Source organism: Varanus komodoensis, unplaced genomic scaffold (assembly GCF_004798865.1).
Source record: "Varanus komodoensis strain SLA01 unplaced genomic scaffold, ASM479886v1 scaffold19, whole genome shotgun sequence".
NCBI lineage: Eukaryota > Metazoa > Chordata > Lepidosauria > Squamata > Varanidae > Varanus > Varanus komodoensis.
In genome coordinates, this window is record NW_025335550.1 from 5421236 (window position 1) to 5434191 (window position 12956).

The following is a 12956-nucleotide window of genomic DNA, read 5'->3' on the forward strand; positions in this document are numbered from 1 at the left end:
ATGATTCTATGTTTAGGATGTGTTACTACTTAAAGTAAATATTTCTCTCACAATAAGATGTATCAAATAGAAGAAGCACAAGAAGAAATCTTGTGTGAAAGCACCAGTACAATGCATATTTTTGAGGTCAGGGGGTTGCTACCACATATAGTATACAAGGAAGATCATGCAGAAAACAATATGTTGCTTAACTTAGCCCAAGAGATGCAAACATCAAGGCTGAAAGTATTGTTTTAGAATTGTCTTCCCAAGGTTTGTTGGGCTCTGGGAACTCCACAGCTAAAAGAACACGTCCTGGCAATGTTTAAAGACCTTGCTCCTGAATGCTGATGTAGACAATATTCAACCCCGATCCTGCTAAATTAAGTTGTGACTAAAGGCCAAACTGCATGTAACAGGGTAGCCATGTGTATCTTATTAATGTATCTGCCCCATTCACATATAAAACAGATGGAGGGTATGCATCTTTTTAAAAACATGAAATAACAGTGCAAGAGGACAAGGGGAGAAAAATCATTCATCTTTCCCAGTCTTCGCTCACTGACTTTCTTTCACGTAATGACAACCCACGCGTTGTTGAAGCCTGCTTGCACTCTCCGTCCACCTTCGTTCCAGTTTGGAAAACTGCCCAATAACACCCAGTTTCAGCCTAACATGGGTGAAAGCATGGGTTAAAACCCAGGTAGTTTCTCCCTCAACAATCCAGAGGTTCCATTTCACACATCATGTCCTAAAACCACAGAATGCGACCTCCAGTTTGCTTGCAGTTTCAGTGCAAGGGGTTGGGAGACCGCTTGCTTCTTCCATGCAAGTCTGACCATCCATAGGTTGATTAATCCATGGCTTGTAAACCTTATATGCAAAGCTGGTCACTGTGCCTAGCTGTCTTCTCCTCAGGCTGACTTAGTTTTGCGCCGAGAGAAAAATATTCCATGTAATGGATTGCAGTCAGCTGTGGTATGAAAGTGGACCGTGCTTCGTTTCCTATCTGCTTGATTTGAAGTGAAAAACCCTAACCCTTCCCAGCTTCATATCTGAATAAATACAGCTTTTCATAACTGATTTGGCACCAAGCCCAATTGAAACTGAATGGAAAAAGTTAATTGTGGCTCTCCTGAATCCCCACAGCTTTCAGTAGGACTTAGTCCTGAGTCCCTATCACTTGGGTCCTTGCAGTTTAACTTGTGTATAAAAAATGTTGCTGGGGGTGAAAAGCAAAATACAAAAATAGAACTCGCAGCATATTCTCAAGCTGTCGCATGGCCCTGGCTGCCTCCTAGCCTAAGTGGACTCTAGCAACATGAATGTGGCTTAGCTTGACCTTCAGGTGAGTTGTCTGTTTTTAAAACTGCAGAACTGCTTTAGTCAATTGGGGAGGCGGGGGGGCTCTTGCTGCCAGTACAGGGGTCAGCCAGGTAATACTGAGTACAGGAAGCCTATGCTTCCCATGTGCACTGCTAGGAATATATTTTTAAAGAGCATGGCCCCAGAAAAGGGATAAGTACCTTTGTACTGATTGCAGCAAAAATGCTCCCAGAGAGGCCCCTTGCTCTGAAAGCGTCTCATGTGCCTTCTGGATGTAGGAGCACTTTCTTTTCGAGCAGCAGACTTCCTGGCCATCAACGAGTTTTTCAGCATGGGTTGCAAGAATACGTCCCATTTTATTGGACTTACAGTGACCTTTTACTCAGGAATACTATGATGGTAAGGGAGATTCTTCATCCTTCTTAAGGTGTGTTAGAATAATAAGAGCCAGTTAAAAGATTTTTCAAGGAACTCAGAAAGTGAATGATTTGTATTCATCCCTTTGCTTTATTCTTTAAACCCATTATTGGCTTTAGTCTAGTACAAAAGGCAGTTTGGTTCTAGATTGGGGTAGGCACTTTGGAACCCGTCAGATGTTTGGAACTACGGTTCCCATCAGCCCAGGCTAGTATGACCAGTGGTCCTGGACTGTGAGCTTTGTAATCTGAAATATTGCCTATTCTTTGCCTTTGAGGAAATCATGTTAATTCTTTTTCACCAGGGCTTGTCTTTCTATATGCTTATTAATTCTATCTTTAATAAAGCTTTTAACCAGTTTATCCAGAGCAGATAATAAGGCTAACTGGCCTGTAATTCCCTGAATCCCTTTTAAAAAATTATTGTTACATTGGCTATTCTCCAGTCCTCTGCTACAGAGGCTGATCTTAGGGACATGTTACATATTTTTGGATGAAGGCCAGAAATGTCATATTTGAGTTTTTTGGGAACTTTAGGATGGATACCATCTGGGCCTAGTGACTCATTAACTTTTAGTTTGTCAGTAAGTTTGAGAGCAGCATCTTTGTTCATCACTATTTGCCTTAGTTCCTCAGTCATTCTTTCTAGAAACATCATTTTAGGCACAGCTATTGTATCTTCCACATTGAAGACATATGAAAAGAATTTATCCAACTTCTCTGCAATCTTTTCCTCCTTTAATATTCATTTTACTATCATGCAGTTATCCAATTGCTTCTCTCATTCATTTCCTGCTTCTAATCTGTTTGGGGAGTTCTTTATCGTTAGCCTTGATATGGTTAGCTATATGCGCCTGCAAAAGATCGTTTATTACCTGTTTGTATCTTTCTTGTGTTGCTTTTTGTTTTCTTCTTTTGGGCAGGCCTGCCACTTTCTGAAGGGAGCTTGCTTTCTTTTTTTTTTTTCTAATACCTTCTTTGGCATGGTTTGTTAACCATGCTGCGGAACTCTTGGTTTTGATGCTGCCGTACCTAACTTGTGGGAGACATATTATCTGAATTTCTGTTGTTGTGTTTTTGAGTCCTGGCATATTTCAAGCATTTGGAAGGGAACTAAGGCTCCTCATTCTCTTTTTCAACTGCCTTTTTATCATTTCCCTCGTTTCAGGGAAATATCTTCTTTTTGAACTCAAATGTGACCCTTTTGGACCTTTTTGGCACTTTGCTACCAAAATGTATATTAAAGATGGCTCTGTGATCACTGTTTCCAGCTAGATCAACAGCATGTAGGATTATACACAGGATTGCCTCCTCTCTGGACAGTTCCATGATCAGCTTTTCTAAGGCATCTCACCTGGGACATTGAGGAATGTTAACCTTTTCCCCCCGAACTGAAACATGGACTTACCTGGCCAATATGGGGGTAGTTGAAGTTGCCCTTTATTGCAGCACTTCCTCTTTTTTTGGAACTTGTAAGATTTCATTTCCCATTTCAAGATCACGCAGTGCATCTGTTCTGAACACTGATAACATGTTCCTAGGAGTACCTTTGTTTGAGGCCAGGTGTTGTCACCCAAAGTCCCTTGGTTGAGTCTGCACCTTTTAGATTTTCGAGTCTGCTGGGCTTTGCCCTCTTTGATTTACTGAGCAACTGCTCCCGCAGTATGGCCTTCCCTGTCTTTCGTATATTGTTTATATCCAGAGATACCGAGATTGAAGCTGCAGTCCCGTACACTGTACTACAGAATTCGCTTCTGTGTAAGCATTCTTTGGATTGAACTGCATAACCAAACAGATCCTTCACTTTATATCCAAGCCAAAGGAGAGTACACCAGAATAGGGTAAAAGTGAAGCAAGGGCTACATTCTTTTCTCCTTTTGAGAACAGACACCCTACCCATGATATTTTTGCTTTCTGTGCATAAATTTATGTGGCAGCTATGCTACTTTTTGGATCTGGTTCGTATGATCTCCGGTGGCTTAAACAGGTAATGGCAGCTTGTTTAACCTGTAAGGTGTGCTGGTCATTATTTGAATAAGGACCACCGAGGCATGTCTGCTGCTGTGTTTTCTGAATCAGCTTGTCATGGTTTGCTTGAGGACCATGAGATAACCTTCAAACCCATGGACTGTATGCTTGCCTTAAGGAATTCTGTCTTAAGGGCAACCTATTATTATGCCCCCTTCCTTGATGTCTTGTGTGTTCTTAGCACCCTGCTCTGCTGCTGCTTGTGCTTTTACCTCCTTCTTCTTTCAGTAACACCAGAAGAACATGGTTAGTGTGAATGGAAATTCCAGTTGTGTTAAAGAGGCAGCCTCACTGTGCCTGATAATTTAGAGTTTCATCGGGAGCACCTGGGCCATATTTGAATTTCATGTGCATTGTTCCTGTTTCCATGTAGAATGGGAAACGTGCAGTGTCAATACACCCTACCCTTTGCTCCTGGGAGAGCCAGTGTGGTGTTCTGGTTAAGAGTGCGTGGCTGGCAGCTGGGTGCCTTTGGGCCGGTCAGGCTCTCAGGCCAGCCTGCCTCACAGAGTTGTTGTTGTGGGGTATGATTGAGAGCAGGGGGGAGGAGGATGCTGTAAACCACTCTGAGTTCCGTGTAAGAAAAAAGGCAGGACATAAATAAATAAAATGTATGCAGATCTTAGAGCTTTGTTGTGAAGTGTAATATGAAAAAACTCAGGAGTGCAACAATGCCTGGCATTATTTAGAAAAGTCAACATTCATTGACAGAACATCAACATAAACAGTTGAAGCCTTTATATCCTGGTTTGGTGATTGGAATCCCTGATTTATGCACATTCTTCAGTTCCCTTTGTTTTTTTCCTGTGTAACAAGTAACATTTCCATGTATTCAGCCTTTTAGCCATCCAGATGTTTTGACTGTCCCTCCGGCTCAGATCAAATAATCTGGTTTTGCATTTCTCTTTGGAAAATTTTATAAAGAAGAATCAGGGAGAAAACTTCTCCTGATTCCTGAGAATACAGCCCATTGTCCAGGCCAGCCCCGATTCCAGCAAGCTCTATTGTGTTTGCAGGCGTATATACCATGCTAAATGACATTCACTTGAAAATGTAGCATATTTTATTTTTAAATGCACTTGTCCCCAGTATGATCTGAATTAGAATTAGCATTGCTGTGTTCAGTTTTGTAAGCATGTACTGGACTGGGACTTTTCTTGCCCCCAAAGCTCAGAACTGACGGGTGGCTTTGGGGCCTAATCCTGCTTGCATTGCATGCATAGAGCAGTGTGCTGTGGCCAGTGTAGCCTTCCTAACTCTCCTCCATTAGGTTGCCTCCAGGCAATTGCTCCATGACCTCAGGAAAGGCTACACTTTGAAGCAAGCAACTTGCACCCCAAATAAGTTTAAAATGTAGCAGTTAGGGTTAGGTTGGACCATTAATAATTTGGATAATTTGTAGCAGTTGGACCATTAATAATTTGGAAAACGGTAAGCCAGCAAACTTTAATCCACAGTGAACGATACAGTAAAGATTGCCTTCTCCCGTTGCTCTTAATTGGCACACTGGAAAAGCATATTTTAATGAGCATAACTAGAGACTTTTTATAGAAAGTATTGATAGTATCAAAAAAGTATTGATTTATAGAACCATCTCTGCAAGAAGTTTTGAGTCCATAGGCAGCAACAAAATATAAAAGAAGAAAAGAAAGAAAAGGAAAATGGTTGGGCCGTGCCATCACATTTTTATATGCCCTGGATTCTTTCTATATATAATTATTTTAATCCCAGGCAAAAGACTGAATTGCCATAGGATGGACTTGAGTCCCTTAGGACTGGACAGATTTTTTTCCAAGCAGAGACAAGTTTTCCTTTAGGAATAATCCACTGTCTGGCTAATTTTTTAGATAGTATAGAGGTCTGACTCTTTGACTGAGGCCTTCATCCCACACATTATGGGAAAGACAAATACCCGTTCCCCCAGTAGCGTTCACAGCAAATGCTGTGATTACTTAGGTAGGGAGACGTCTATTGGAATATGCAAGATAAATTGCTCTTCTGGCCATGTTGGCCAATTGTGAGGCCTGTGTATTTACCTCATTTCCCGTAAGCAGCTGTTAGTATTAACTTTTAATGTCAACACCACATAATCTCGATGCAGTGGGCCTTCAGTGATAGATGGGCAGCATGTGGCTCCAAAGTCTTTAGGATCTTGTTTAGGATCTTGTTGAACTCATACAAATTGTGGAAATGCCATCTGTGGACAGACATGCACTGCTGCTTGATAGGAAATGCACTATCATCTCTGCTGATATTATTTTCACTGGCACAGCTTTAACAGTTTTTCTGAACTTGAGAAAAACAATAATATTAGCGGCTACTTCTGTACACAGAAGGAAGAAGAAAAAAACAAAGAGAAAGTATCCTCTAGTAAATTGTGTTACATTCTTTAGCTTTCTATTCCGCTTTCCCTGTGAAGAGTTCAGTGCAGGTTCCCAGCCTCCCAGGGAGAAGATAATGCTGGGAGAGGGAAACTTGATCAAGGCCATGCAGTCTGAGTGGGTATTGGAGCCTGAGCTGTCAGGGAGGACAACCTTGGCATTCAGTGTAACCAGGTTTTAAAGTGGAGCAGTGGACTCCAATGCTCCCCATACCCTGCACGTGCTCTCTGCTGTTTCAGTGTCAAATGCTTCCATTGGAAGTGAAAACTGGTGTGGAGTGGGACCTGGGAGGTCGGGGTTCTAATCTCCTCTTGGCCATGGAGCCCACTGGGTGACTTTGGGCCAGTTATGGGCTGTCAGCTTAACCTACCTGACATGGTTGTTGCTGGAAGGATAAAATGGGCTTCCATAAGCCACCTTGGGTTTTTCTCAGGGGGAAAAGGGGTGGTATACAAATGCAGTGTAAGAATAATAGCTAATCAGGGTTAAAACTCAGCTACTACACATGAGTCATCAGGAAGCTGAGAAGTTTTGTTTGTTTTAAGCAGTGGTGGGAGGTCACTAGCCTGGGCTGTCCGTCTGTTTCCAAGCACAACTTAAAGTGTTGGTTTTTGCATTTCAAAGCTCTACATCAAGAGTCCCTAACATGCTCGAGTCAGGAATGTTTAGTGCATTGTGGGCTTTCTCATGGGATGGTCAAAAGTGGTGTCACCATGCCCATTCATGCAAGGGCTGCCATGGTGGGACAGCCTGGTCGCAGGATGCTCATGTCAAAGAAGCAAACTGGTCAGACTGACAAAAAAAGTAACTTGCCTAAGTACAAAGAACTTGAGGGTGGGTCTTTGCTTTGCAGTGAGGCGCAAGGGCCCAGTCTTTTTTTTTTTTTAGTTTAATATTTAAAAACTCTCAAGATATAAAATAAAAATCAGGAGTGGGAAGTTGCTTAGCAGGCACTGAGAGGTGTCTGGGTACAGTGACAAACACGAGCACATTAGCACTGGAGACCCAAATAACTTGGGACCGAAGACTTGTCTTCTTCTTTGCGATCTGGCGAGCCATTGAGGGTCAGCAGAAGAGATGATTCTCCATGCCCAACTGCTTTCTCTGCTTTGCCTCTTTCTTGCTAGTTTGTCACCAACAATTGAAGGTGTTTTTTAAAAAATTCAGTTTGATATTTTTATTTTCTGTGCAGATAATTGTGTGTATCCTATTTGACTTGCTTGTCCTGTTTGCTATTTCTGGGTGTATTATGAAATGGTGGCTGTCCTTGTCAGCTGTTTACATTTCTTCATTGATAGCTATACTGGCCTTCAATTTAAAGAATTTCCAAAGTAGTTTAAAGCTCATAAAAACATAGACAATAATAATAAAATGACTGACAGTAAAAGACAGAGCTAAAAATGACAAAAAAAATTTTTTTTAAAAAAAACTCAACACTACATTGGCATTTAAAACCCTCAAGAAATTAAAAAAGTCAGTGCCCTGTGTCTGAAAGGGTTTTGTGTAAGCATCAGGTTAGCCACACTGTGAGATGATTCCACAGCAGGAAAAGCTACTTGAAAAGGCCCCTGAACACCCCAAGGGACAGGCTGATAGGTTGATAGCCACTTACTTACCACTTAGGCACTTTCCACCTTGACTAATACTGTATTTGCTATTGAAATCCATCGATCATTTCAAATGAGCGTATAATGTGGAACATCTGTGGAAAAAATAAGCACTGGAAAGTTGTGCATAGAAACCCCACTCCCCACCCCATCAGTACCATACAAATGCAAAATGTTAGCGCTCCTAAGGTGTGAAAGGGATACTGAACTAATTAAGGAATGTCATTAATAAAAACAATAGCTCTGTAGTAGTCTTCTTTTAAAGGAAAAGGCTGTTTTTTGCCTGACTTCCCTATCTTTATAATTTTGAACTGCTGGGAAACACTCTCTGGTCCTTTTTTCACTTACAGCTGAGTGAACCATAAAGCAGAAAGAATGACAGAAAACTGGTTTTCTGAGCAATTGGCTATTTTTACACGTCTCTGAAAATGAGCTCAAAAACTTTTGCTGATGAATTTTGTAGACATTCCACAAATACAACTACATTTAACTAAAGGAAAGTCACCTTTTCCGTAAATGATGGGATATAAGGAATGGATGGTATTTTGTGACTGTGTTCTAGGCCAGAGTTCTAAGGCTTGAAATTAAGTTCTTTAGAATGATGGATATGACTATGGAATTGAGGCGCACTTTCAGGAAAGAATCTGCTAATGGGAGGGGCTCAGAGCCTATTTCTAGTCTTAGAACTTGGCTGGGGAAAATAACAGTTGTAAAACATCCAGCAGGATTTGTTGCAAGGGAGTTCTGTGGGTGACAAAAGTGTTAAAACAACCAATACTGCCTGATGATTTTCCTCTGCAAATGTTTCACCCCAGCAAAGGATTAGGAGGCAGAAAAGCTGGTGTGGGGTTCCCCATTTGGTGTGGGGTTCCCCATCATGCTAGCATGTTGAGTTAAGCTGGGAAAGCAGTGGCCTGCAGCTGGATGGGTGGCCACATGTGCAAGCGGAGCAGGGGTTGGACTCGGTCTTGCAAGCTTTTTCAAATTCTACTGCAATCCTATTCTATCCTGGAATATTCTATTGCATTCCCTTACCAGACACAGGCTTCAGTACAGCACACAACTATGCGAGAGTAAATCCCGTTGAATAATGGAAGTACTGATAAGTGTGCATGGGCCACCCTACTGAAAAATTAAGATTTTGAAAATCAAGACCACATTGGTTCCTCTTGTATTACTGCGACTGGGCTAACTCATTGTCCTTCTTTTTTAGTCTTCATGAAGAGATCAACGACTTCTACAAATACATGTCTCCCAGACCTGAAGAAGAAAGGATGCGAATGGAAGTGGTGAATAGGATAGAAAACGTCATAAAGGAGCTGTGGCCTAACGCAGATGTAAGGTTAACAAGCACTTCTCCTTTGTACTTGTGTGTTACTGTTCCTTCTTGCTCAACAGCTTTAAATGTATATTCTTCATTAACTACATGTTCAAAAGCCACAATTTCCACCAACTAGAAAATCCCAACATTAGAATAAAATTGTGCCAATGCAGCATAATTGGGTACCTTCCTTTTTTTTTTTTTTCAAGTGCTGGTTTGTGCTTCACTGTGTGTGCATTGCCCCCTGCCCTTTCCCCCCCAGTGCATTGGGAGCAATGAAGATACTAACAGCTGCTTGGGAAGAACTAACACAAATGATTAGCTGAAGTTTTATAGCAAAGCCATATCCAATTATTTAGCAAGACCAATGCCATGTGTTGCGGCATTCTAGTAGTTATGGATGTATACCTCCCTTCAGATGCCATTTCTGGGTAGTAGTCCTCTTGACTCTGTCTTTCTCTATCAGCCACAGAGTTAACGGGAGGGTAAAGAGAAAAGCGTGGGAAATCCTTCCAAATACTATGAAAGCAAACATGTTGCTGCGTTTTGGTTATGGTGCGTTTTGGAATGCTAATCTGTTCCTGAAGTGATTTGCAAAATTGATGACAGAATAGCAGTTGCTTTATATGAACTCAGTCACCGCATGCCCCCAAATCTGTTTGAAAAATTCAAGTTTAATTGCTTGGTGGCTAACAAATTAAACCTCTTAACCAGCAGGAAGAACATCTGCACAAAGCCATGATGCTTTTTACCCCCTCCCTCCCCTTCAGACCTTTCCTACTAACACGAGCCAGTCAGACTTGCTCTCTTCATCTATATTTGAAAATGGAAACATTGCTGCCTCATTCCATAGAAAGATTTCCTCCTCCTGCACACACTGTAGAAAGATTTTTGAAAAAAAGAAAGTCATCTTTTTTTTATTTTTGGTAAGGGAGGAGGGTCTTGTTTTGGGGGGGAAAAGGGAGCTTGAAGTAGTTTGTATACACTTAATGTGCTCAGGAAAAACGATAACACAAAATTGATGGTGTTCAGTGAGCATTTCTTAAACTATGATTTTATTTATAGAAGCCAGCAATTGTGTCATTTGCTCTGTTGCTCCAGGGAATGTGCTTAGATGGAAACATTCCTAGTAAGTGAGAACTGTTCTTGGCATCAACGAGGCTCCACTATAAGAGGCTTTAATTATCCTAGGGCTGGGACAGCACAGCTGACGAGAAAAGGAAGTGCGTTAGGTTAGTTTTTCAAAGGAGAGTAAATCTTGTTAAAAAGAACCAGCAGCACACAATTATACTTAGCGTGAACATCAGATGCCGTCCAGCTTCTTGCACACAAGTCTGGTACATCTCTGGCAACATGACTATTAACCAGGGCGGAGTACCCATGCTGAAAATGTGTTGTCCTACTGTCTACGGCAGGGGTTCCTCTGTGTCCACCACAAGTTCAGGGATCGAGGAGCCTCAAATCCATGGCATTATTAGATTTTGCTGGGATTTGTGATTCATGACTCTAACACGAGTGAGCAGAGATTTGAAAGCTCTCTGCAAATGCCAGATTCAGGAGCAGTCTTATCCCTGATCATTTTATGTAGCTGTTTCCATTGAAGGTGGGCTGAATGGAAAGGTTATTCAAGGTCCTGGTAGTGGAGTAGGGCTCGGTCTCCAGGACCAGGCATTCTGTTACTTGGACCAAATAGACTACCCATTGTATATTGCATAATTCTAATAAAGTATATGTGAAACTTTTAGTATTACAAAGCTTCCTAAAGGGAAGAGATCGGCCTCTTACATTGGATGGGAGGAGCTGTAGCTCAGTAGTAAAGCACACAATTTTCCGTGAAGGATGCCTCTGGCACCTCCAGTAGCAAAGGATCAGATAGCACTTGATGGGAATGACCTTTGCCTAGAATTCTGGAGCGCTGTTGTCAATCAGAATAGGTCATTCTGGATTTAGATAAGCTTCCGTTTTCTTAAGAATAGGTAGTGCAAAGTTTCGTATTTCACTGGTCTGGATCAGTAAGAGGACCTTCTAGGCGTTCCATTAGCAAATCTGTGCTCCTTCTTAAAAGCATATAGAGTGAGTGGAAGGATGTTTTGAATATCAGCTTTCAAAAGCTCCTGCTAACATGGCCAGTGTTCTGCAATGCTGGGAGTTGAAATCCAAAATGTCTGGGAGATGTGTTTTCTGTCCACCCATGTAGCAGATAATTAGAATTTCAAGTCAACATACTTGGAAATTTCTGGACGGGGAGGGCAGTTGGGTGGGTGTTGAGGATGGGGACAAGACACCGGAAGGGTTGTTCAAACCCTGGAGCTGTTGGGTTGACAAGATCCTGCAGATCACTTCAGGTTGTTGTGTGCTGTTGTGTCCTTGCCAAGAAATTCATCCTGTTAATTAAATTGCGTGGTCTGGAAAAACTGCAGTTACTATGGCAGGATGTGCAGGAGTGGCTTCCTTATACTGTACATGTGTGTAGTGATGGTATTTTTCCATGCTGTACGGAGCTCAACATGCCGATGGTAAATTAATACGTTGCTTGCCCAACTTTTTAAATGAAATTGCATATGCATATTTTTCAGGTGCAACTCTATTGTCAAAATTCAAATTTAGCTTGCATTGAAACAGCTGTATGGGCATCAGAGAAACATAGGCCAGGTTTGCATGCAATAGTAACCTGATTTTTTAAAAAAGCATTTTTTTTAAACAGTTTAAAAAATCGCAGCTCCATCCCTTGATTGTTTAGTGTTATGTGCAGACCTCAGAAGCTTGACAAGCCAGAATTAGGGCTGGAGAATAAACCTGTCTTTCCTACATGGAGAGTATTTGCTCCATCATGGAGCTCTAGACCATCCCCAATGTGGGAGTAATGGATAAAGATAGAACCATCCTATTTTTTTCCAGCATGTTGGGAGGATACGTTGGAACTGCTCAAAAAACACTGACGGTACCTTAATAATAAGCTAGTTTCGAGTTGTATAGGCACAGAGAGAAGTTGCAGATACGTTTCTCTGCCAAATATTTTGTAAGGATTTGTTTCATACTGGATCCAGCATCGTTTTTCTCCATTCTGTTTTCAGTGGCATTTGGAATACAAATTTTGAGCATACTGGCCACTTAGGAACAATTGTCTGGAACTGTTTCTCAGAAAACCCGCGTAACAGTGTAAACCACTTAGGATTAGGATTTGGCTGCTGAAGTGGTGCAGGTAGGGGTACCTTGGGCCAAAGTCGACGGGCCCACTTCCCAAATCCTGCCTCTCCCCCCCACCCCAGCTGACCATATAGCATGTAGCAGGTAGAGAAGGTGTAAAGTCCATTTTATTCCTGTAGTCATGGTGACCCCCTGTGCTTTAAATGAAGTGTATATGTGCACATATGCAGTTAAAAAATATGGTTGGCAAACACTTTAACATGCGAGAAAGCAGTTGTAAAGCATGGAAAGCGGGCGAAGAGAAGCTCTAGTTTTTGTGCCGGACAGTCTAAAGGGGGGGGGGGGGACCATGAGACTGTGACTTCCAGAGTCTAAAGTGACTGAGCTGCCCCACTGTTGCGGTGTTCAACAGCGAGAGTCCAGCCGCAGTTTGACACTCTGAAGGGTTCCAGTTTGAGTCTTCAGTGCAGTACTCTGGTTAACCTTTTCTGATGCCTACCAGTTGAGGGCAGCAACAGTCAATATGAATTCTTATGCCATTTGTTTTTGGTGAAAGGTTTTGACCTGGTGTATGTGTATGTGTGTTTTTCAGGTGCAGATATTTGGAAGTTTTAAGACTGGTTTATATTTACCCACTAGGTTAGTATCTGTCCGTCTTTCTGTCTCTGTGTTGTCTTTGTATCCAAAGAGTTCAGGGGAGCATACATGGCTCTCTCCCGTTTTTGTTCATGACTTTTGTGTCCTTGTAACA

General features: G+C 41.8%; 1 protein-coding gene across 1 annotated transcript in view; it reads left to right on the top strand.

Annotated features, from left to right (window-relative positions):
- The window catches only part of TENT4B (terminal nucleotidyltransferase 4B), a 47464-nt gene that overhangs the window by 18268 nt on the left and 16240 nt on the right, over nucleotides 1-12956 (top strand). The window contains exons 3-4 of the mRNA XM_044427659.1: nucleotides 8951-9074; nucleotides 12798-12844. Coding sequence (XP_044283594.1) covers nucleotides 8951-9074; nucleotides 12798-12844 — 171 coding nt within the window. The remainder of the gene's footprint in view (nucleotides 1-8950; nucleotides 9075-12797; nucleotides 12845-12956) is intronic.